At 44.3% G+C, this 26,529-nt stretch overlaps 1 protein-coding gene across 1 annotated transcript; it reads right to left on the reverse strand.

Annotated features, from left to right (window-relative positions):
* Positions 1–11,938: 11,938 nt before the first annotated feature.
* LOC133360818 (hemagglutinin/amebocyte aggregation factor-like) lies at positions 11,939–25,192 on the reverse strand. The gene is made up of 5 exons (XM_061579694.1): positions 25,057–25,192; positions 22,168–22,270; positions 19,693–19,887; positions 17,647–17,799; positions 11,939–13,412 (listed from the first exon to the last, which is right to left on the reverse strand). The coding sequence occupies exons 1-5, from the start codon at positions 25,127–25,129 to the stop codon at positions 13,367–13,369; spliced, it is 570 nt and encodes a 189-aa protein (XP_061435678.1). The 5' UTR covers positions 25,130–25,192; the 3' UTR covers positions 11,939–13,366.
* Between the last annotated feature and the right edge of the window lie 1,337 nt (positions 25,193–26,529).

Consider the following 26,529-nt stretch of genomic DNA (forward strand, 5'->3'; position numbering starts at 1 on the left):
TCTCGATGTCTTTTCACCGTACATGAGAGAGATCACAACTGCCCTGTATACTCTCTGATCAGTACCCAACTTAATTCATGACTGCTACCAGCGTCTGGAGGAGAAACAGCCAAGAGTAGCACAGGCATTCTTCATCATACATCATGGGACCTCCTTTGCCAGTACCAAAATATGAGAATAGGTTTTCCCCTTTTTTTCTGGCAACATAACAGGTGTTAAGATGTTAAAACACCAAACTGAAACCTTTTACAAGGAATCATGACCCCATTAACCATAATACTTGTGGTCAGAATGCAACAAAAAAAACATCCTTTGATAATATATGATTTGTCTTTGAAACTGATTAGTCCACACCAGAGACAGCATTCTTTGGAGTCCAGTCTCAAAAGGTGGGAGACCATAGGACACCACAAGGCGTAATTTGGCATCCTCTGGTCTAACACCTTTTGAGGTTGAGACTGGGTTTCAGTTTCAAAGACAATATGCATATATTATCAGAGTATTTTTTTGTTTGCATTCTGACCACAAATATTGTGGTTAATGCAGACATGATTTCTTGTAAAGGTTTTCAGTTTGGTGGCCGTACGTACTTAAAATTGTGTTAACACAGTACGCAAAATTCGTGATCTGATCCCATCTGTGAAGGATGTGACCCCTGACATGCAATACCCTGGCGTCTACAAACTAAGCTTTGTTTGCTGCAGTTGTTACATTGGGGAAACTAAGTGACAAGTCTTGGACCGTGTTCAGGAACATCAGGCAGATCTCAAACACGGTAGGACCAATACCTCGGCCGTTGCTGATCATTGTTTTAATGCAGTGGGCTCACACGAAATTGATTTCTCTAAGACGAAGTTCCTTTGCAAGCCCACTGCTATCAACAAAGATTCGTTCATGAAACCATCCATATATATAGACTCAGACACAATTTCAACCGAGAAGATGGGTACAAACTGAGCAATCATTTGAAGGACGTTATTAACCAGTTTAAGTCATAACAGGCCGTGATGTTTCCACCCTAACTTCCGATGTTAGTAGTTATTTTCGACTCTCTGGTTTTACATTAGCAGGTTAAATGTCTCACACTAACACAGCCACCGTCACTCGTGTCCACGATATGGAGGTGGCTCTGCGATTTTACATTGACATGCTAATCTCTCACAATACAATGGCCACCTCCGCGCCTTCGTCGTCGTGGAGGTAGCTGTCTGACCTTACATTTACATGCAAATTTCTCACTTTAACATCACTAGCCCCGCCCACTTCGTTTATGACCATTGGGATACACCAATTTCAAACCTTTCTAACAGCCTGCCTCAGCAGCTTTCCCGCTCTTTTTTCTCCTGATGAAGATTGCTTGTGTTACAATCGAAACGTCGTTATTTTTTGTTATTTTTGTTATTTTCTTTGAACCTATCTACGTGACTTTACCGAAAGACCCAATAATATGGTGATTGAACCTGTTCAGACTAAAGGCCGAAATGCTGTAGGATACGCTTGTTGGTGAGCTGAAATCCGACTGTGCATTGGTAGATGACAGGTAGGAGACACTTCAGATGCAATTACTTATGTTAGGGAGGCAGAAGAGTCTTTTGATTGACAATGATCAATTCAATTACCACTATAAATGGAAAATAGCACAATGCTATTACTTTTCGATTTAAAGCTTTCGTGACTGCAAGGATTCATATTCTTGGTTTTTTCGGTAAAGTCACGTAGAAGGGAAGTAATAAAACAATAAAAATAAAACATAATAAAATAATTATACGACGTTTCGGCTACAACGCATGCAGCCGTCTTCAGGTGAAGAATTAGACACTGCCAAGCTAGGAGCTTATATATAAGCTGGGTTGGAGGTGGAAGAAGAGCGCCTGCACATTATTTTGTTAAGGCACTCTTCTTCCACCTCCAACCCAGCTTATATATAAGCTCCTAGCTTGGCAGTGTCTCATTCTTCACCTGAAGACGGCTGCTTGCGTTGTAGCCGAAACGTCGTGAGAATTATTTTATTCTGTTTTATTTTTATTGTTTTATTACTTCCCTTCTACGTGACTTTACCGAAAAAACCAAGAAATGCTATTACTGTGTCCGGTATTGGATCTATGGGCCTGGAATGTTAAGCTAGGATAAATAATGAGAATAGGTATTCCTTTTTTTTTTTCTGGCAACAACCTCAAAAGGTGTTAGACCAGAGGACGTCAAAAGTATGCAACTTGGCGTCCTCTGGTCTAACACCGTTTTGAGACGAGGCTCCAAAGAAATCTGTCTCTGGTGTGGACGAATCAGTTAAAAAGACAATGCGTATATTATCAGAGTATGTTTTTGTTTGCATTTTGACCATAAGTATTGTGGTTAATGCAGACATGATTCATTGTAAAAGGTTTTAGTTTTGTTGCCAGACAAAGGGGAAAACCCCTATTATTATATTTTGGTACTGGCAAAGGAGGTCTAATAATGTAGATGCTTACCCCGAGCCCTCATTACTTTGATAGTGCATTGTCTTTGAGTTGTACTCCATTTGGTGTCCTCTGGTCTAGCACCAATTGGGTCGAGGCTCAAAAGAAAGCCGTCCCTGGTGTGGACCAATCAGTTTCAAGGAAAATGCATATATTATCATAGTGTGTTTTTTGTTTGCTAATTTCAAAATATCACTGTCCTGGTCACAAAAGCATAGTTTTGGGGGAATAATAGCCATTTTCTATACTTTTTAGGCATAAGCAATAGTGCAATAACACTTACTACCCAGGAAAAAAAATTGTGTTACATAGTGTTATGAATATGGGAGTCGTGATGTTGATCATGATGGTCTCAGTGATGGTAATGAAGGTGGTGGTAATGAAATGGTAGTCATAATAATTATGAAGTTGGTGATAGTGCTGTTGATGATGATGGTAGCAATGTTGGTGATGAAGGTGGTGGTTGGTGGTGGTCATGATGATGGTGGTTTTGATAATTATGAATGTCGCAGTATTAGTGATGATGGTGAGGACGGTGGTAGCAGTGGTGGTGATTTAAGGTGGTGGTTGTGTGGGTGGTAATTATGATGATGAATGTGGTAGTCATGGTGTTCAATGAATAACTCCATATTGATCAACCATGTTAAGTATGCCGATGATCTGGTGATTTCGGCTCACCAAGAGAAGGAGTTGAAGATGCTGCTGTTCGAATTGGAGCGTGCCACTAAGAAGTAGGACCTTACCATCAGCCCCAACAAAAGTAAGCACCTACCTGGGTATTGTGTGCCAACAAACACCACACACCATCAACTTGGCACAGTAGGGGGCACAGGTGGTGCATCGGCCAGTAATCTCAGTCAGCCGACCCACGGTACCTGCTGGGTCTGTCCTGTAACCTCCTGCCAGTGGGCATTCGACACTTCACGTGGCCTTAACGTGCACATAGTCTTGCACCTCCACTTCGTGGCGAATGGCGGTTGGTGTTGTTGAAGATGGTAGAAGTGGTGATGAAGGTGGTGGGGGTGTTGGTGATGAAGGTGGCGGTGATGATGTTGTTGGTTATCATGATTATGAGTGTCGAAGCAGTGGTGATGATGATGGTGGCAGCAGTGGTCGTGATGACGGTGACGGTGGCATTGATAAGCCACTTCGTTGAGTTTTCATTTGTAATAGCCAGGTCGCTTCTGAAAAAGCTACATAGCTCAGTGGGACGTACCTGGTAAAAGAAAACTAGTTTAAATAGTTTTTATTTATTTAACATTCAGCATGTGTAATAGTATTACAAAACTTGGCTTTCTGGATAAGAGGCCTCACTGTGCCGTGTCGGTTTTGGGAGTTGCTTTTCCATACTCTTGAGGTGCAGGGTGGGAGCAGTAAAGTGTCAGATATTATTCAGTATTATCAGTAGATAGTCGTATAGCTGGGTTGATTGCAACAAAGTGGAAACTACTGCGCCATAACTCAACCCAAACATTTTAAGAAACGCTATTTGCTATATTTACGTGACTTTACCGAAAAAACCTAAGAGTATGAATCCTTGCAGTCACGAAAGCTTCCAATCTAGAATTGCTGTATGCTCCATAATAGGACCTAACTTGTGGTCTGCCACACAGTGGCATGAAATGTAAAAATCACGACCATTCACACAAGCTACGTTCTTGATTTAGTTTCTGCCAATGTCCAAACACCACATTTTTTTGGTCACTCAAAAATAACGTTTATTAATTGTCGCATCGGGGGGTTACTATTCATCTAAGATAGGATTTTTTGTTGCTTGAAATGCAGAAACGAGCTCGTGACATAGGGCTAGTAACATACGATGTACAGCAAATGAATTAGGGTTGCTAAAATAGTTTTTATTCATAAGCTAAAAAAAAATTACCACGCTAAAAAATGTGTATCAAAAAACATAACACTTTACCGAATTTAACATTTCACTGAGAAAGGAAGGGAGCTGCCTTGGTTTAATGCTTAGCACTCTGGATATAATCTCCCAGCGTGAACTTTTAAATAATGAGGCAAGAATATTAAATAGGCACCTTCCCCCCTCCCCCCCCCCCTCCCCCCCCCCCTCTGCCTCTGTGGTAGCAGTTACATGTCTCGGACCGCATCCGTGAACATAAAGCTGACCTGAAACACGGTAGGACAAACACCTCAGCCGTGGCAGATCACTGTTACAACTCAGTGGGCTCACATGATATTGACTTCTCCAAGACAGAGGTTCTCTGCAAGCCATCTGGCTATCATGAGAGATTCGTTCATGAGGCGATCCACATATACAAACACAGAGACAATTTTAACCGAGAAGATGGATTCTGGCTCAGCAATCATTGGAAGGACGTAATAAACCATTTCGATACACATTAGGGTGTGTAGAATAATACATAGTGTTATATTAAATGTATAAGATATAGGTTGGTTTACAGCAATACAGTATATAATTTAATGTTGGGTTTATCTATGGCAGTATATAGTACGGTATATGCTCGTGTGATGTAAGAGAATAAGGTTTAGATGGAAGCATATTATAGAATTTTTACGAGGTAGAATTGTAATGTATTACTTGCTGTTAGTAACTCAGCTTATTATAGAGTATAGTAAGTATACTGATGGTGCGATGCAGTTTATACTTTAGTTTTTTATGTAGTTTATACTTTAGTTTTCTACGTGGTTGTTGAGTAACTGCAGCTACATATCATTAACATTCCTTTCCTTTGTTACTGCTAATCCCTACACCCCCCTTGGTTGCTGCTGATCCTGCATAATGCATGGGCATAATATGACTTTGACACTCCCCCGCCCAACGCCTACGCATTTTCCATGAATATGCTAAATTCCTCTTCACATGCACATTCTTTTTGTTAAGGCGCTCTTCAACCCCCAATGCAGCTTATATATAAGCTCCTAGTTTGGTAGTGTCTCATTCTTCACCTGAAGACGGCTGCTTGCGTTGTAGCCGAAACGTCGTGAGAATTGTTTTATTATGTTTTATTTTTATTATTTTATTACTTCCCTTCTACGTGACTTTACCGAAAGAAACAAGAAGATGAATCCCTGCAGTCACGAAAGCTTTAAATCGAAACCTATTCTTATTGTTTCCTACTTTGATACTGGCAAAAGGTCCCATTTTTAAACCAAATATTGTTTACGTTGCACTGCGACATTTAGGCGCTAGATGGCGCCCAAGCGTTAGCATCCTGGACACCTACACTGTGAATATTTTTTTACCCTCATATCATATTTACGTCGACTTTTTTATATAGACGTGTAAACTATTGTTGAGATGATAAACAACTAATATCAATACATACAGTACAATAGACAAGAAAATATATTATCATCAATAGTTAACACGTACTTTTCACAGATGGTTGTAGAGTACAAATGTTCAATTGGCTGCCTATGTAGTCCCACGTTACGATCCAACATCCCATCTCTAGTACTCAAACCTACTACTAAGAGTAGTAGGTTAAGTATCATATTATGCTTCGATGTAAGCACTTCAGATTTACGTTCTGGTTTTTAGGAAGGCATCTTGGGCGTAAACCGGGGCATGCCTGTAATTTATTTTGAAAAGGGCTACCGGTTTACGAGTTATTGTTTCACAACCGTAATATGAATAGAAAAACATTGATTCTTCTTTAGACTCCTTCTAATTGTTACTGTCCAAACTCCAGAAAACAATACCTATACAAAGAGGGTGGAATTGTCGCAACCATGAACATGCTGGAGGCTCTACTTGTAGACAAAAACACCACTGCAACTCAGCTATGGCTCAATATATAAGCCCCTCACATAAAATATTAAATGAGACCAAAATCTTGGTCTACTCGGAAAGAAATACAAGTTGCAGACCACAAAGGTGGACGTTATACAAATGGAAATTTGGAATTTGGTGACGTAGTTTTGGTGTGTGACGATACCATAATATCTGTACCTGTACAGCCTTAGCTGTTGTCTCATTCATCCTGTATTCAACCACGACACGAACCATCAAAGTTTTTCTTGCCTCACAGGTACACTTGGAATTCCCTACCAACCGCCTCTTATCTCAAGTTGTCACACCGTTGCTCAATTTAAGAATTGTATTCAAACTTATTTGTTCACCTTCAAGAGTGCGATTTATTGCCAGCAACTTGCCGTTGTGGGCATTTTGACATATGCTTCGTAAAAAAAGGTTTACAAAATGAAGGCCTGGGCATATTGTGTGGGACGTGTGGATTGTGTGATCATACTTGACTATGGCGGTTAGTGCAGGGTTGGTTAAAGATCCACGTTACTTTAGCCAATAGTAAAGTGTAGCCTACCTTCCAAAAGTGCACACTAACCGCGTGTCAATCGCAGTGAGAGTGCAGTGAATGACTAGGTAAGGCGGCTTGAACCTCAGCTCTTTCTAATCACACACTAAGGAGGGGGTATCGTTAAGTATCAACGTTAATTTTGCTCCACGTTCAAGAATAGAGGGCGCCACGGAGGCACGATGTTAACTACCTTGCCTGGTATACAGGAGGTCGTGGGTTCGATCCCGACCCTGACGCCTGCTTATATTTGGAGTTTGCATGTCCTCCGCGTGGTCGCGTGGATTTTTCGCTGGGTCCTCTGGTTTTTCCCTCTACATTTAGAATCAACATGCGTTTAGAGTATTTGGCTATTATAAATATACACGTGATAAGCCACTTTGTTGAGCTATCATTTGTGATAGCCAGTTCGCTTCTGAAATAAAGCTACATCGCTCAGTGGGACTTTAAATAGTTTTTTTTTGTATTTAACATTCAGCATGCGTAACAGTAATACAAAACTTGTCTTTCTGGATAAGAGGCCTCGCCACGCCGTGCCGGTTATGGGAGTTGTTTTTTCATACTCTTGAGGTGCAGGGGGGAGCAGTAAGATATTACTCGGTGTTATCAGTGGCTAGAAATCAAGTCGCATAGCCGGGTTGATAGCAACAAAGCGGAAGCTACTGTGCCATAACTCAACCCAAACAACTTAAGAAACACATTTGCTATATTTACACAAGTCCAATATAAAACTATTGATGTGAATCGGAATCAGAATCTTTATTTATACTACAGGAATCCGATGAGCTATGAAGCTCTTTTTCACAGACGTCCAGTAGGGGCGGGTCAGAAAGGCACAAACAATAAAAAATTAATCTTATATTCTAAGGATAGAGAGGAACACTAATATTTATTCAGAGTAACATATCTAATATTATGCTGTTTCCCCTGATCTCAGTGTCCTGAAAGTATGCCTTTTGTGAGATTATGCAAATTAAGTGGCTGAAAAGAGGTGAATTATTAAATTCAATGTTGCAGCCAGTCCTTTGTAGATAAATTATACGCAAAAGTTGATTCTAAAGTGTTGTAATGAAGTGATCAAAGCAGAATCGGCTTTACCCACATATATTTTGCATTGAAATGTTGCAGCATTCTAAAGTGTCGCAACATTTCTCTCAAATCCGATTAGCATGGTTGGATACGTGCGGTGCAGAATAAGTTCAACATTCGCTCATGCATTGGTTGTCTTGACGTTTATTTGGATTGTCAAGAATTTGTTTCCAGGTAGCCCCTAAACAAAATTGGACATTTATAAAATACCCTAAATCTTGATTTAAAGCTTTCGTGACTGCAGGGATTCATCTTCTTGGTTCTTTCGGTAAAGTCACGTAGAAGGAAAGTAATAAAATAATAAAAAATAATAAAAATAAAACATGATAAAATTATTCTCACGACGTTTCGGCCACAACGCAAGCAGCCGTCCTCAGGTGAAAATTAGGTCCGTCGAGGCGACAGAGTCTGAATGAAACAGCACACGAGCTTGAAGCATATATATAAGCTGGACGCATTGACAAAGGAATTTGCATATCAAGAGGAATTTAGCATATTTATGGGAAATGCAGGAATGTGATTAGTACTGCATATGCATGTGCATTATGCAGGATTAACAGCATCAAAGGGAGCTGCAGTTGCTGCTGCTGCTGCTGCAGTTGCTGCTGCTGCTGCTGCAGTTGCTGCTGCTGCTGCTGCAGTTTCTGCTGCTGCTGCAGTTTCTGCTGCTGCTGCAGTTGCTGCTGCTGCAGTTGCTGCTGCTGCTGCAGTTGCTGCTGCTGCTGCAGTTGCTGCTGCTGCTGTAGTTGCTGCTGCTACTGCAGTTGCTGCCTTATCCATTTAATATAACAATATGTATTATTCTACCCACCCTAATGTGTATTACACTGCTATATATTTACTATACAATTACGACACCATACATTACTCTGCACACTGCACCATGCCAGTGAGTGGAACGCGGTCTGAAAGTCACCGTAAACGTGAACACAATCAGTTAAGATCCGAAATGGTTTATTACGTCCTTCCAATGATTGCTAAGCCAGAATCCGAGAAGATGGATTCTGGCTTAGCAATCATTGGAAGGACGTAATAAACCATTTCGGATCTTAACTGATTGTGTTCACGTTTACGGTGACTTTCAGACCGCGTTCCACTCACTGGCATGGTGCAGTGTGCAGAGTAATGTATGGTGTCGTAATTGTATAGTAAATATATAGCAGTGTAATACACATTAGGGTGGGTAGAATAATACATAGTGTTATATTAAATGGATAAGGCAGCAACTGCAGTAGCAGCAGCAACTACAGCAGCAGCAGCAACTGCAGCAGCAGCAACTGCAGCAGCAGCAGAAACTGCAGCAGCAGCAGAAACTGCAGCAGCAGCAGCAGCAGCAACTGCAGCAGCAGCAGCAACTGCAGCAGCAGCAGAAACTGCAGCAGCAGCAGAAACTGCAGCAGCAGCAGCAGCAACTGCAGCAGCAACTGCAGCTCCCTTTGATGCTGTTAATCCTGCATAATGCACATGCATATGCAGTACTAATCACATTCCTGCATTTCCCATAAATATGCTAAATTCCTCTTGATATGCAAATTCCTTTGTCAATGCGTCCAGCTTATATATATGCTCCAAGCTCGTGTGCCGTTTCATTCAGACTCTGTCGCCTCGACGGACCTAATTTTCACCTGAGGACGGCTGCTTGCGTTGTGGCCGAAACGTCGTGAGAATAATTTTATTATGTTTTATTTTTATTATTTTTTATTATTTTATTACGTCCCTTCTACGTGACTTTACCGAAAGAACCAAGAAGATGATACCCTAAATCATCGAAACATCCGGGGGTGCAATTTTATTGCTTCCCACATTTACCGGCGGTGACGGGGTACATCCAGCGAAACTGTTCCAAAGGCTGTAACCAGTCTGGCAATTGGCACCATATGCATGACAACACAAGTAGCAATGCTTCATTTAAATGTTAAATATTGAGTACAGTACATTATACACTACATACAACAATACTGCACGTACATAAACACTTTTTTTCATGATGAATAAAAACAGAAAATATACAGTGCGATCCGGCGAAAAGTGCGTGAAATTCGGCGTTCACCAGAGCACCCGTTTAAAGGCTGCATTGTCAAACACAAGTTGTTGAAACAACAGCGGATTTCAGTAGGCTCGTTCTTATAAGTAATGTGTTCAATTGCGTTTGCAAGCAATATACGGACACAGTTGGATTCAGACTGAATAACCACTTTCAATTCTATACCCCTTATCATCACCCCAGTCTTCGAGATTGGAGTGGTAAGTACAGTACAATAAATAAAGTAACTATTTACAGGAGGATATTAAGTTATCTATTTTAGTGGTTATGCTAATTTCACGTAGTAAACAATTTTAAACACAAAAAATGTACACAACACCTACAAACATGTTATTCAAGAACGTGCTAAAATATTATTGGTTCTTTCGGTAAAGTAAAGTAGATAGAAAACAAAAAATAATAAGATGAAAATTTTAAATTTATAATTTCAATAATAATAATAAAATGAAAGCTAAAAAACACAGTAAAAATGTAAAAATAAATCGAAAATAATAAAAGCAAAAAACCCACGACGTTTCGATCGCAACACAAGCAAATACCGCTTGTGTCGTGGGTTTTTTGCTTAGGAAAAACCTATTATCATATTTTGGTACTAGCAAAGTCCCATGATCCTTATGTGCTGTTTAGTACATCAATGCACGTGTGTACACCAGCATGCGATAACTGAGTTTGGCCTGTGGGTGGCTGGCAGGGTTATTTGTTAACCGGACTTATATACAAGTCACGTGGTTAATGGCGACTCGGTTGAGGACTGCTGTGTGTGACAAACGTGCTGTTGCATTTTACAGATTTACCACAATAAATGTGTTTGCCCTCGATTTGGAGCACCTGCCCACGTCCTTCATTTCGAGTGTGCAACACACGGTATTGATAGAGCAGGAACAAGTGACTTTTGAACTTGTCCTGTGCCTGCCCTCTACGCATACATGTCAACTCCTTATCAGTGCCCTACCTAATTACCAGAGGTGTGGACTCGAGTCATGTGACTTGGACTCGAGTCAGACTCGAGTCATGAATTTGATGACTTCAGACTCGACTTGGACTTGCATAACAATGACTTTGTCCCACCTCTGAGGTGTGGACTCGAGTCATGTGACTTGGACTCGAGTCAGACTCGAGTCATGAATTTGATGACTTCAGACTCGACTTGGACTTGCATAACAATGACTTTGTCCCACCTCTGCTAATTACAGACCAATTCAGACCTTATTGGTTACCCCGTGCCCCGATAAAGCTCAACGTTCATGCTACAAAGTCCCATCACACGGGAGACACACAAATAGAAAAAAACTAGTTTTTTTACCGAATTGAAACAGCTGTACACCGTATGGACCTGAAAACTCAATTTCTCTGTGCAAGAATACGGCATAAACTGCATGGGTTGATAGATATGCCTACGTCGACTCGGCATTGATACGAGTAGCTAATGAGGGGCTTTATAACACGAGCAAAGGGGGAGACAAATGTGGCCAGGCGTGGGAATAGCCACACCAACCCCTCACGCATCATTCTACCCTAAATAGGTGCTCAATAGCAGAATTTACAGTCTATGCAAACCATATTGGGGGGTCTTTGTCATTGTCATACGGGCCCCATGTACAAGTACAGTACAAAGATCACCCACCCCCCGTGTTTCCTTAACAGACTGTTGGGGCAAACGTCGTTAGCGAGCACCTATGAAGGCCGGAACGGCACACGTGGGAGTGGGTGGCCAGCACCACGCCCGGCCGCATTTGTCTCCTTAATGGCGATGTTTTACACTAGGTACTCATTTGAGGCTGAGTCGACCCAGGGGAGGCCCAGGACCGGTTCAGATTATTGTCACTGGTGTTAGCCGTGAGCGGGAACCGAACCCGGGTCGCTGGGTTCATATCGCAGCTCACTAACCACTACACTTTACACATTAAAACGGGGAAACACACACATGCAGATACACACACATGCAGATACACACATTAACACACGCACGCACACACAAGCAAATGTGCAAACAAATATACACACACCAAGCGCTCTACACCTCGAGAGAAAAACACACACGCAATCCATCCTGAATTTAAGCAGATCCTCTGATTAAAATTTTTATTGGCATCAATCTCACGCGACGCCACTTGAGCAATCATTAGACGCTTCGAGCATTTTGTAAGCAACTTGATTTGCATATTTGAAATGTAATCAAACTTCTTTGCGACGTAATGATGGTGGGGCTCCGCTAACTGGGTTTTGGGGAAACCTGGGTTATAAGAAGCATTTTAAAAGTTGTGTGAGCAATGAAATTATGCTTCATACACACAAATTAATTGACTTGTGGCCGCATGTGAAAATCAGTCTTGGTATTTCCAAGATGGCAGCAAACCATTTATCTGGGGGTCGGGACAGCAAGCAGGGTGTAATGAAGCCGACATTCACAGCAGTGGTTGAGTGGTGCGTTCGGTCTTCAATGGCGCTCAAGTTCGGTAGAGCAGCGTGCACGTGAAAGCAGATGTCCTCAAATTGCTAAATAATTGCACTTCTCTGACGTAAAGGCATCTTCAACGATGGTGGGACAAATGCTTTACGCGGACCAGGAGAATGCTTTGAAAAACGAAAGGGTCTCCGTTTCATTCGATTACACGTTCACACGTAAGGGAATGGAGTAAAGGCAAAGGAGTAATTGCAAGATTTCAATGACATCTAGAGAAGCAAGAAAATCAGCTACAAGACCAAACCGAGCATCTGAGGAACAATGCGTGTTCAGTACAGCTGTGTATGCCTGCGAGACTTGGACATTGAAAAAGACTGACAGAGATAATATATTGGCATTCGAAATGTATTGCCACATGATGATTACTGCATCTGTGCTGGACCCAAAGAGTGACCAATGTGGAAGTAGGAAAAAGGTTGCCCGTACAAAAAAGACAACCTGATGATGCAGGCAGTGATAAGAATGAAACTGGCACTGTTTCGACACATATGTAGGATAGACAACAACAGGGAAATTCAAAGTATGTGCGGAAAAATGCAAGGAACCGAAAAGAGATGAAGACGACGACATAAGAGATTGGTGCCAGAAAAATGAGGCAATACTTCAGCGTATTGGCACTACAAGACAGAGGAAAGTGTAAACAAATGACGGAGTATGTTCATAGATCGTGGTGATGATGATGAAGATGACGTGTTCACATTTTCTCAAACACAAGCAAAATTATCCTGAACTACGCTGATAAATCTGCCAAGGTGTTTAATGTTTTGTTTAACGTTTTGTATTTAGACCACTGCTGTGAATTGCGCGTTGAGCATCAGTATTATGCACTTCCACTTGGCTTTCAACTTTTTTCCGATAAACTAGAAAGACACCTTCACTCTGAACCACCCGCATATAAAACATTCAGTGCAAGTTTAAAAGCTTATGTGATGCATACACCGTTAATGCAAGCGTGTGGCGTGTACGCCATGAAATGCAAAACATATAATTTGGAGAACTAAACTCCACGGCTGGTTTAGCACGCGGCCTTGGTGCAGAACTGGAATTTCCACCTGCGATCCCTGTGGACACAAGAAGAAAAATGCAAATAAGTTAAAAACGTGTCGTTAAACTCCACCGCCACCACCCGACACAGCCAATCAGTAAAGTTTGTCAAAATCTGCATTATACATGTAAAGCAATGACAACATGATCCCAAACCGATACATTTTACATCTAACATCTAAAACGCAGTCCAACGCCAATCCACTGCCGGATGAAGGCCTTCCAATGACCGTGTTAGTCACAGCGGCTGTTTGACCATACTTCACCACGCTGGGTAGTGTGCGTTGGTGAAGGAGATTGTGGGATCAAGATCGTTTTCGGACTGATGTAAGCCATGGCCTGGAATATACCTCATTTGGTTCTGAGGATATTATTTTGTTATTTTTTTTGGTTAGATCACGTAAATATAAATGCGTCGTTAAACCCAACCACCACTCGACACGGCCAATGAGTAAGGTTTGTCACGTAAATAAAACGCGGCCAATTAGTTTAGGAATTCAGCACTAGCCAGCTGTGTGTTGGAGAGTAAAGCCACAACCACATTTACAATTTGAGTACTGTGACGTGTGCTGAACTTGTAACTCATTTGTCACGTGTTGTTTACATGCCAAAAAAAACAACCTCTTATGGATAATATTGGTCGCGACAGCTCTACTACTAAATGTTGCATTAAAAATAAATACGTTTGTACACATCCTTACCCGTGTATTGATAGTTTCATATTTTATGTGCAATGTAATTGAGGGACTATGTGTTATTGTCTTTGTGTGGTCTGCAACTGTTGATGTTGTCTTGGTGTGGTCTGAGACTGCTGTTGTTGTCTTGGTGTGGTCTGGGAGTGTTGTTGTCTTGGTGTGGTCTGGGATTGTTGTCTTGGTGTGGTCTGAGACTGCTGTTGTTGTCTTGGTGTGGTCTGAGACTGTTGTTGTTGTTGTTGTCTTGGTGTGGTCTGAGACTGTTGTTGTTGTTGTTGTCTTGGTGTGGTCTGGGAGTGTTGTTGTCTTGGTGTGGTCTGGGAGTGTTGTCTTGGTGTGGTCTGAGACTGCTGTTGTTGTCTTGGTGTGGTCTGAGACTGTTGTTGTTGTTGTTGTCTTGGTGTGGTCTGGGAGTGTTGTTGTCTTGGTGTGGTCTGGGAGTGTTGTCTTGGTGTGGTCTGAGACTGCTGTTGTTGTCTTGGTGTGGTCTGAGACTGTTGTTGTTGTTGTTGTCTTGGTGTGGTCTGGGAGTGTTGTTGTCTTGGTGTGGTCTGGGACTGTTGTTGTTGTCTTGGTGTGGTCTGGGAGTGTTGTTGTTGTCTTGGAGTGGTCTGGGAGTGTTGTTGTTGTCTTGGTGTGGTCTGGTACTGTTAATGTTAGTTTTTGGGTCTTTCGGTAATGTCACGTGGATAGAAATAAAAAAGAAAAAGAAAAGAAAAATATCACGACGTTCCGATCGCAACGCAAGCACTCGTCTTCAGGCGTAAAAAGTGGAGGACTTGCTTGATACTGATTCGAATTAATTTACTGATAGTACTTTACTGAACACAAAATATTGTTGAGTTTCTGCATCAAGCTCGAATCCATATCCCGCCGAGAGGGTCCCTTGCTCATAAATATCTGGGCAGTTCACCTCCACTTTTTCCGCCTGAAGACGATTGCTTGCGTTGCGATCGGAACGTCGTGATATGTTTTATTTTCCACAATTTCTATCAACGTGACTTTACCGAAAGACGCAAAGAATATGAATTCCTGCAGTCACGAAAGCTTTAAGTCACTGTTATTGTTGTTTTTCTGCCTTGTTGCAAGCTCGCACGTGGTGTTGAATAATGAGCAAGACTATGTACTTAAGCAATTTGTACTTATATCCGGGTAGCCCTCGACTTACGAAGACACTTTGTTTCTGAGATCCATTGGTAAGTCAAACAGTGCGTAAGTCGGAGCAGAACAATGTACTACACTTAAATGTGTTATGAAGTGCGTTACGGAATCTCATCGGCAAAAGTCAGGCCCACTCATACCGATGCTGGTGAACTGCCCAGATATTTATGAGCAAGGGACCCATGAATTCGAATCAGTATCATCATCCATGCAGCTGGATTAAAGCTTCTGCACATCGATATCTCAGGAGGTTGGGAAAGGTGTCGATGTTGCTGCTGTATTTAATCCAAACGGAGTCAATTTGCAGGTAATTCTTCACCAATGGGGATGTTATGGCCGATGTCAGTCACATTGTGTGTGTGTGCGCGTGTGTTTATTTTTGCGACACTAGTTGTTGTGAGCGACGCTCACAACAACGACGCTCACAACAACGAGCGGAGCGCCGGGTTGCTAAAGCACAGAAAGTTGGCAAGTAAGGGGGCACACTTGGTGCATCAGCCAGTCGTCTCAGTATGTCGACCCGTGGCATCTGGGTCTGCCCCGTGACCTCCTGCCAGCGGGCGTTTGACACTTCACGTGGCATCAAGGTGCACATAGCCTGGCACAAGCGTCGCGGTGACGTCACCGCCACTTAGTGGGAAATGATGGATGTTGGTATTCATTTGTGTGTTTATTGACTTGGTCAAGGCCTATGATACCATAAAGAGGCCTGGGCTCTGAGTTGTTGATCGTGCTTTTGGAGTCCCTGACTCTGCTCACAATCATTAAGGATCTTCATAATGGTGGGCATGCCCGGGTAAAGCTGCGTGGCTGGGAGTCAGAGCCATTCCCTGTTTATCTTGGGGTGTTCTATAATATGTAACATAATTTTTAAATCATGTAGTTCGAGAAGCTTTCCATGGTTGTACTGGAGGAATCTCCATCTGTTACAGATACAATGGGAGGCTGATCAATGCTCGGACTGCGGTCGAGAGATACCTCCCTGTTGGTCAATCATGTTATGTACTAGCATTTTGCCCGTCCAAGGACGGGTGTATTGCAGTAAATCTGAAATTGCAAGCGAAAAGCAGACCACGACGTGATATATTCATTGCATCCATTCGTGTGCAATTCGTAAGGCCACAGTGACACAGACTTTTTTCATTTAAAGGTTATAATCCCTTGTTCATCATGACGTCCTTTTTACTTATACATCTCAATAGCGTTACGGAGATCGCGTGACGTGAGGGTTCTGCTTTTGTAGTGAGGGTTGTAAGTTGACGCTGAAAAGGGGGAAGGAGGCGCCTAGCCCCCCCATGTGGAGTGACGTCACCCACTAATTATTATTAATGGGGGGGTTGTCCATTTGGAGGATGTCACCTGTTCATGATTATTAATGAGGGGGGCTGTTCAATGTGGATTGACGTCACCCGCTCATGATTATTAATGAGGGGGGGGTCCATGTGGAGGACGTAACCTGTTCATGATTATTAATGAGGGGGGCTGGTCGACGTGGAGTGACGTCATGCGCGGGACACACGGACATTCATGGCTCATTATAGTAGTAAATGCTGATGATCTGGTGATTGCTGCTCACTCAGAGGAGTTGAAGGCGCTGCTTCTTGACCTGGAGCATGCTACTAAGAGGTGGAGCCTTACCATCCGCACCTCCAAAACTCAGCACCTGCCTGGGTATTTTGTGTTATAAAACACTCCACCCCCTCAATTCACCATTGGCGGGGCAGTTACACATACTCGCTGCAGAACAGAGGGGAGTTCAATGGAAGTTGAACATACACTACATAGACTCACACAGAGACCCATAGACTCGCACAGAGCCGCAGAGTTTGTTGTCCTTCCCCCACACCTTCGAAAAGCATGGTTGGCTACGTATGGTGTGAAAGAAGTTCAATACGTGTACACACTTCCACAGTCTCTGCAGAACAGGGGAGAGAGCATATACACTCCACGCTGAAATGCGTCCTGAGTCTGGAATTTGAACCCCGGTCCCCATCTTGCTGTGTCCAATGATAGCGGTTTGTGAAGTGAACCTTAAAGCGGGACCACGGGGTCCCATAAGCTCCTGGTGCTCGCATGAACTGCGTTGCGACGTCATTTTATGTCTGTTGAAGTTGAACGATACGGCAATCTATTCATCTCGACGAGCTATACACAATGCACTAATCAACGTTTCAAAATTTAGTTTATGAATACAGCAATTTTGGCAACGACGGGTGCTCATTGAAGAAAGAGGATTTATTTCTGGTGGGTCCACGGCGTTTATGTGCGCGTTGAGATGGAGTCGCCAAAAATGTATTAATTACGATTTTGACTTCCGTTTATTCGGGAACCCGGGGTCCCGCCATAAGGTTCAAGTTTCAAGTGACAACAGCCACGGATGGGCGGAAACACTTACTCGGCGTCATTGCTGTGGTAGCTGTGCGCCCCCACCAGGTACCGGGAGTCCGGGGTGACCCAGAAGATCGGCGCGTCGAAGTCGTTGAGATAGTCAGTCCACTGGCACGCACCCATGCAGACGTTGGCCTGCATGGTGCAGGTGAACTTCCATCTGCAAGGCAATGATCGTCATCCTCGTCATCATCCTCATCATTTTCATCATCTCCGTGATCTTCATGACCAAAAATATCAGTGAAAAACACCATTTGATAACCACCGTCATTATGGTAATCGCCGTCATTATGGGCACCACAGTGATGGGGAAATGTTAACTACTTCCCCTGGTTTACAGGAGGTCGTGGATTTGATTTCTGGACCATGACGCCTGATGTATATTTGGAGTTGGCATCTCTCTCTCTCCCTGTGGTCGCATGCATTTTTCTGAGGGTCCTCCAGTTTTCCCTCCACATTTAGAAACATTCGTTTCGAGTATTTTTCTGCTATACATTTATCCATGATACGCCACTTCGTTGAGCTATAATTTGTGATGGCCAGGTTACTTCTGAAAAAGAGCTACACAGCTCAATGGGGCCTTACATGGCAAAATAAAAAAATACAATAAAATAGTGAGCAGAGTGGTTGGGGACCCCAAAAGCACCAACAACAATGCTCATCATGCCAAACTCCACCAACACCATTATCTCATCAATACCACCAACACAAATATCTCATCAATTCCAGCAACACCAATATCTCATCAATACCACCAATATCTCATCAATTCCAGCAACACAAATATCTCATCAATACCACCAACACCAATATCTCATCAATTCCACCAACACCAAAATCTCATCAATACCACCAACACCAATATCTCATCAATACCACCAATACAATATCTCATAAATTCCACCAACACCAATACCTCATCAATGCCAACAACACCATTATCTCATCAATACCACCAACACCAATATCACAATTCATCACTTCCAACATCATCTACATCACAACCACAAACCATCACACGAACTTCCGTCATCCTCGCAGCAGCGGCTTTTGGCTAGCTATCGAACAAAGATGGTCACCGCATAGTGCGGCACTTTCAGATACGCTGTTTCTGCGGCCATCTGGAATGCTCTTCCTTCCGATACTGGGAAGCCACTGGAGTTATGCACTTTTAAATCATCATCAAACTCATTTACTTAGAACAGTTGTTTGTGTTTAGTGTGTTGTCCTTCCCCCTGCACCTACAATGCGAAAGCAGTTCAATATACATACATCATCGCCACCATCACCAGCACCATCAGTCTGTCCATCACCACCAAAAAATACCAAGATCCCCCGTGTCGTATTAACAGACTGCTGGGGAAAGTGCTGTTAGTGAGGATCTATGAAGGCCGGCGCGGCAAACACAAGGGTGGGTGTCCAACACCACGCACGGCCGCCTTTGTCTCCCAAGTAGCAATGTTAACACATTGCACCAGGTACTCATTTGAGGCTGAGTCGCCCTGGGAAAAGCCCAGGTACTAATGAAGATAATCGCTATCACTGGTGGCGGCTGTGAACAGGAATCGAACCGGGTTTTGCAGCGCAAGTGCGCTAACTAGAGGTCACCACACACGGTGGCTAGGAGATGTTAACTACCTCGCCTAGTATGCAGGAGGTCAGGGATTCAATCGGTCGGGTTTGCACCATCCACTGCGCTTACAGCTTCCCATACACACACAGTGGATATGAGATCTTGATTTGAAGCTTTTGTGACTGCAGGAATCCATGCTCTTTGGTGACTTTATCGAAAGAACCAATGAGTATGGATAGGAGATGTTAACTACCTCGCCTGGCATGCAGGAGGTCAGGGGTTCAATCGTTCGGGTTTACACCATCCACTGATCTTACAGCTCCCCATACACACACAGTGGGGAGGAGATGTTAGCTACCTCGCCTGGTATGCAGGAGGTCGTGGGGGGGGGGGTGGAGTTTGCCACCACCGCTGGCGCTTTCGCTAATCGGCTCTTTCCCACAGCTTTGTCAAATTCTAAGCAACCGGCGGTCCCATCACCTGCGGTCCTCCGCGTCGTTGCTGTGGTAGCTCCCGATGCCGGACACGATGGAGTTGAAGGGGCAGGTGAAATCCAGCTTCTCGTCGAAGTTGTTCACGTACGAGGTCGCGAAGGAGGAGACGGGGCGGCTCACGTCGAACGTCTCCTTGCAGCGGAAGTCCCAGATACGGTCCTCAGCGTCGTTGTTGTGGATGCTAACAGCCACCCACCCACACACACGCAGATAGACACAGATGCAGGGGGATATTAACTACCTCGCCTGGTATGCGGGAGGTCGTGGGTTCCATCTCGACCCTGATGCCTGCTGTGTCCCCCCCCCCTCCCCCCGTAGTCGCGTAGATTTTTTTATGGGTCCTCCGGTTTTTCCCTCCACATTTATAAACACACGTTTAGAGTATTTGTCTGTATTGCAATAAATTAACCTCATGGCAGACCCCAGGGTCCCATAGGCCCCCGACTCTCGCATAAACTGCGTTGCGACATAATTTTATGCCTGTTGAAGGCAAACGATACGGCAATCTATTCCTCTAGAGGAGCTCTACACGATGCGTCAATCAAAGTTTCAATTATTTGTTTCTTCTGCGCATTCGTCCTCGCCGCGCTTGGACGACAATGACAGCCGAACGATCCGCGCCAGGTGGGTCGCAGCGTTTCTGTGCGCGGTGGAACGGAGTCGCCAAAAAAAAAATTCCGATTTTTACTTCTGTTTATTCCAAACCCCGGGGTCCAGAATAAACAGAAGGTTCAAATGCCCACGTGATAAGCCACGTCGTTGAACTATCTATCCTTTTTGGCCAAGACGCTTCTGAAAAAGAGCTAAGTGGGCCTTACCTGGTAAAATAAAATAAAAATTTGTTTAGTTTTAAACGGGCAGTGCACAAGCTGCAGAAGAGTTGAAGCTGATACGGTGAAGGAGGATGTGGAGCTGAGTGGAACTGCCAATGAGCGGTACTAGCGGTGTCAAGATCGGCCTCTGTGGAGGAGGAGGCTCGTGAAGGACGCAACAACAACTACGGAGGGCAGATGAGCGACTCTCACAACACGAAGCGGTGTGCCAGGCGGATAAAATACAGAAAGTTGGCACAGTGGGGAGCACATCTGCAAATCATCTCAGTCAACCCATGGCACCACCTGGTTCTGTCCCGTGACTTCCTGCCAGCGGACGTTCGACACTTCACGTTGGCCTCAAAGTGCACCAATACCAATATCCGCATTCGCCACGAAGTGGTCGTGACGTCCCCACGGCACATGTGCCAGGCCAGGTGCACGTTGAGGACATGTGAAGTGTTGAAGACTCGCTGCCAGCAGGTCGACTTACACACAGGGCTATACCTAATAAATGAACTGAACTGAACTGAGGTCACAGGACAAACCCAGGTGCCATGGGATGACTGGCTGAGATGACTGGCAGTTGCACCAAAGTGCACCTAGCCTGTCGCAAACAACGTGGTGACGTCACCGCCAACTTAGTGGTCAAAGGCGGTTGTTTTTATTGGTGTTATGTGTGTGTGCGTACCTGTGATGGTGAGCGGTAGAGGTTAAGCGCGCTGCGCTACAAACCTAGCGACCCGAGTTCCATTCCCGCCCGAGGCCAACACCATTGACGATTATCTGAACCGGGTCTGGACCTCCCCTAGGTCGACTCAGCCTCAAATGAGTACCCCCCCATTGCGGTGTGTAGTAAACATTTACACTCAGAAGACAAAAGCGGCCGGGCGGGCGTGGTAGTGCTGGCCACCCACCCCCTGCATGTGCCAGTGCCGACCTTCATAGGCACTGCTACTCACTACGAACACCACTTTCCCCAACAATTTGTTAAAGGATACACGGGGGGGGGGGGATCTTTGCCCTTTTGTGCGTTCCGACAGTCCTCGACTTACACACACCCGGCTTAGGGGCCGTTCATAAATGACGTCACGCGATTTTTGACCCCCCCCTTCCCCTTCGTCACACGACGTCACAAAAAGTCAGACCTCCCCCTCAAATATGACGTCACAAAGCTCTGCGTATTTAATGTGGCGCTGCACTATGATGTTGTAGGAGAAAACATTCATTAAAAAGTATATTTAATTATGTAGAACGTGTTGTCTATATTTATTTAAAGTTGCGCATTTTTACGTGACGTCTTATTTCTCAACCCCCCCCCCCTCGTCACACATCGTCACAAATGTCTGACCCCCCCCCCAGGTACGTGACGTCATTTATAGGTGGCCCCTTAGGAATACTCGCACTTACGAAGCAGCTTCCATGAAATAAATATTTTTTTACATTTGCTTAAAGCATGAACTCTCACCATTTTGTTCAGCCGAGCGCTCATCCGCGAGACGTAATGAAGTCAGCCTCGTGCTGGGAGGGAGTGTCTGTGTGGGCATGACATGCGGTAGTTTACTGTGTTCCGACTTGCGAACCGTTCAACTTACGAACGGCGGGTCTCGGGAACGAAATTGTGTTTATAATTCGAGGACTACCCGCACCTGTGGATGATGTAGATGGACTGGTGAGCCGGGCAAGAGAAGTCGATGGGTCCGTCGTAGGTGTTGACGTAGCGTTTGTGCAGCGATCGCAACCCGGTAACATCTGCACAAAACGCGGAACGGGGGGCGGGGGGGCAGTGAACAATCAGCAGAGCAGTGAACACAGAATCAAAGTCTTCATATATTGGGAGGCAGGTTGGTGACATTAAAAACTAAACGAAACTTAATCAGAATACTTTATTTTTGCTGCTGTATCCAGGGACTCCTCTACTTACGAACAAGTTAGGTTCCAGAGGTCTGTTCGTAAGTCGGTTTGTTTGTAAGTCCAACTTTACTCCTGTCGTTTGTACGGCATATACACTAAACACGGCGAATGGCTTTGAAAGTTGTATAGTCTCCTGCAGATGTAGATGCCACTGATTCTTCATGTCCTGCAGATGTAGATGCCACTGGTTCTTCATGTCCTGCAGATGTAGATGCCACTGATTCTTCATGTTCTACAGATGTAGATGCCACTGGTTCTTCATGTTCTGCCGATGTAGATGCCATTGGTTCTTCATGTTCTGCAGATGTAGATGCCACTGGTTCTTGATGTTCTGTAGATGTAGATGCCACTGGTTATTCATGTTCTGCAGATGTAGATGCCACTGGTTCTTCGTGTTCTGCAGATGTAGATGCCACTGGTTCTTCATGTTCTGCGGATGTAGATGCCACCACCGCCATCTATTGCGCATCAGTTGAGCTGATGACTCTCGATCCGAACAGGCAACTGGACATATGGACAGGTTTGTTACCATCTCTGAATGTTGTAAGTCGAATGTTCATAAGCACAAGAGTCCCTTATCTCCAAATGATAAGCCGCTTTATTGGGCTATCATTTCTGATAGGCAGTTTGCTTCTGACAAAGATCAAAACAGCAGCTCAGTGAGTCCTTCTTACCGGGTAAAATAAAACATGGTTAGTATTTTCGATTTAAAGCTTTCGTGACTGCAGGGATTCATCTTCTTGGTTCTTTCGGTAAAGTCACGTAGAACATGGTTAGTAGTTTTAGCAGGCAGCCGAGGGGGCGTGTCTAATCTTCATAGTCAACTTTCAAGTAGCTGAAGTGAGCAAAAGGGCTGCTGCAATTGTTTCTTGCTGTGGTTGTCCCACCTGATGACGGACGCTTGTGTTGCGCCCGAAAGGTCGTGATTTTATTGATTTCATTTTATACCTACGTGACTTTACCAAAATAACCAAAGAGTATGGATCCCTGCAGTCACGAAAATATTTAATCTTACCAGGTAAAGCCCACTGAGTTACGTACAGGAGCTCTTTTGCAGAAACCACCTTGCTGTCATAAATGATAGCTCAACGAAGTGGCCTTATCATCATCATCATCTTGAAATGTACCGCTGCAGCCAAATACTACAAACCCGTGATGTTAATTTTTTCATGTGGAGAGGAAAGCCGGAGGGACCCGGCGAAAAATCCACACGAGCACAGGGAGAACACGCAGACTCCAAATATACAGCAGCAGGCGTCAGGGTCGGGATCGAACCCACGACCTCCTGTATACCGGGCGAGGAAGTTAGCATCTCCTATAGCCACTGTGGCGCCCTTTCAAGAAAGTAAATCTCAAAAAACAGCGAAACTTAAAACGAGACGGTGAATCAATCCCACTGACAGTAGCATCGCAAATAAACAACGATGCTCGTGAGAGAAGAGTTACTCCTCCTTCGAGACGGTGAAACGCGTGTTTAGAAACGTGCGTTTAGAGAGTCAATTTATTTGTCTGTTATGAATTTCCACGCGATTGCGATGGGCCGCTTCGTTGCGCCGTCATTTGTGGCCAGCCAGGTCGCTTCTGCAAAAATAAGTAATATTGAAAATACTTTTTTTTAAACACGCGTTAATGAATTGTACCGTACTAGTAATGGCAGAACTCCACGACTCCAGGAAGTGGCCCGAAGCTTGCCATAAGCCAAGCCGAAACATAACATGTAAAAAATATTGATTAAAAGTATATTTATATTTTATTTTTAATGATAGAATATAGTATTGTCATCAGTATGACATACGTATACCAAGTTTGCAGTCGATATCACATTGTGAAGTGGGTTAAAATTGGGTTACAAGATTTGAGGATTCGACAACAGACAGAGTGAGTTTATAAAAGCATGTAAAAAATAGCTGCATAGCAACTGAGTGGGGCCTTATATTTAGTTTATTGTTTGGTGTATGTGTCTCTATGTATCTCTATGGGTCTATATGCATCTCTATGCATATCTATGGGTCTCTATGCATTTAGAGTATTTATTTGGGTGATATAAATTTACACAGCTAGGTCGCTTGTGCAAAAGAGATACATAGATCAGTGGTGCTTTACCTGGTAAGATTTTTTTAATGTGTTTAATGAAAAATTTGTTTCATAGTTTAATAATTCCGAGAGGCAGCAAATCGTAAAAAAAACGGTGAATCGCATGAGACAAGTGAATCCCACTGACAGTGAATCTCATGAAACAATTCGTCCCTCAAAGCAATGAGAAACAATTAATCTCAAGAGACGTACGTATATTGAACTTCTTTCGCACCGTACGTAGCCAACCGTGCTAATCAGAGGTTCTGAGGAAATACAATAAACTGAACACAACAACAAGCAGCAGTTGTAAAGAAAAGAGTTTGTCAATCTAGATGATGATTTAAAAGTGCATAGCTGCAGTGGCTCCCTTTGTCTGTGGTGGTGGTGGTGTTGGAATAAATTGCTGCTGCAGTTAATCACTGTATTGTGCTGCTCCTGCTGCTGCTAATGATGATGCCGATGCTGTTGATGACAGCAACGATAGCGACACTCAGCATTCAATATACCGGAGGAATCCGATGAGCCATGAAGCTCTTTCGTCCACTTACTCAGGGGTGTCGCCTCCATGCCGACCGCCAGAGCCACGACGAGGAGGAGGAGGAGGAGCTGCTGCTGCTGCATGGTGGTGATGGATGAGAGCTTAGCTGGCACCGAGCTTGGAAAGAGGAATTCGGATGGTCGGTGTCTCGTTGCCCTCTTCGCTTTATAGAACCCCACCACCACCATCCCAGTGGGGATGGTGGTGGAGGGGGGGATGGAATCTCCACTCTTGCGCCACCGGTTAGCCACAGGCTCGGTGGGTGAGCAAATAAAAAAACGATGAACACGCAGAGATGAATTATTCGCCCGAGGTTCCAATAATCGCTCACTCGCACACGTCAACGTGCAAACAAACAAAACTATCATTAAAGTCGTGTGTGTCCACATCCCATCAGCATACATACACTACATAGACTCGCACACAGACTCATACACTCACCCAGACCCACAGACTCACAGAGACCCACAGACTCACACAGAGACCCACAGACTCATGCAAAGACCCACAGACTCACACAGAGACCCACAGACTCACACAGACCCACAGACTCATGCAGAGACCCACACTCACACAGAAACCAACAGACTCATGCAGAGACCCACAGACTCACACAGAGACCGATAGACTCACATAAAGACCCATGCCCTCACATAGAGACTCACAGACTCACACAGAGACCCATAGACTAACACAGAGACCCACAGACTCACACAGAGACCCACAGACTCACACAGACCCACAGTCTCATGCAGAGACCCACAGAATCACACAGAGACCAAAAGACTCACACAGACACCCATAGACTCACACAGAGACCCACAGACTCACACAGAGACCCACAGACTCACACAGACCCACAGACTCATGCAGACACCCACAGACTCACACAGAGACCAACAGACTCACACAGACACCCATAGACTCACACAGAGACCCACCGACTCACACAGAGACCAACAGACTCACACAGAGACCCATAGACTCACACAGAGAACCATAGTTTGTTGTTCTTCCCCCACACTCCCGGTTCGCATGGTATGGCTACGTACGGTGCGAAAGAAGTTCAACATACCTACACCAACAACACTACCACCATCATTCTGTACATAGCAAAAAAAAATACAAAGATCCCCCGCATAGCCTTTAACAGACTGTCGGGGCAAGTGTTAGCGAGTAGCACCTATGAAGGCCGGCACAGCACACGAGGGGGTGGGTGGCCAGCACCACGTCCGGCCGCCTTTGTCTCCCCAGTGGCGATGTTTACACAACGCAACTGGGTACAGTCAGTTCTATATAACGCTGCGTGTTGTTGCCTAACGCGAATTGGATACACAACGCGATGCGTGTATTCGGGAACACGTCGTGTTTATAACGCGGATACGAATTGGATGTAAACGCGATCGAGCTGAACGAAACTACGTCGCAGCGAGCGTGAATAAGCGGTCGTATGGCTTTCCTCGGAGTAGCATCATCATCGCGC

The sequence above is a fragment of the Lethenteron reissneri genome, chromosome 69 (assembly GCF_015708825.2).
Source record: "Lethenteron reissneri isolate LAM-NWPU_2019-01 chromosome 69, ASM1570882v1, whole genome shotgun sequence".
In the NCBI taxonomy this organism is placed as follows: domain Eukaryota; kingdom Metazoa; phylum Chordata; class Hyperoartia; order Petromyzontiformes; family Petromyzontidae; genus Lethenteron; species Lethenteron reissneri.

Excerpts from the sequence above, each read along its gene's own strand:
- LOC133360818 (XM_061579694.1), bottom strand. The coding sequence starts at position 25,129 with ATGCAGCAGCAGCAGCTCCTCCTCCTCCTCCTCGTCGTGGCTCTGGCG. Across the intron at positions 22,271-25,056 it reads CATGGAGGCGACACCCCTGA|ATGTTACCGGGTTGCGATCG; the intron begins GTAAGTGGACGA and ends CGTTTTGTGCAG. Across the intron at positions 19,888-22,167 it reads TCCATCTACATCATCCACAG|CATCCACAACAACGACGCTG; the intron begins GTGCGGGTAGTC and ends GGTGGCTGTTAG.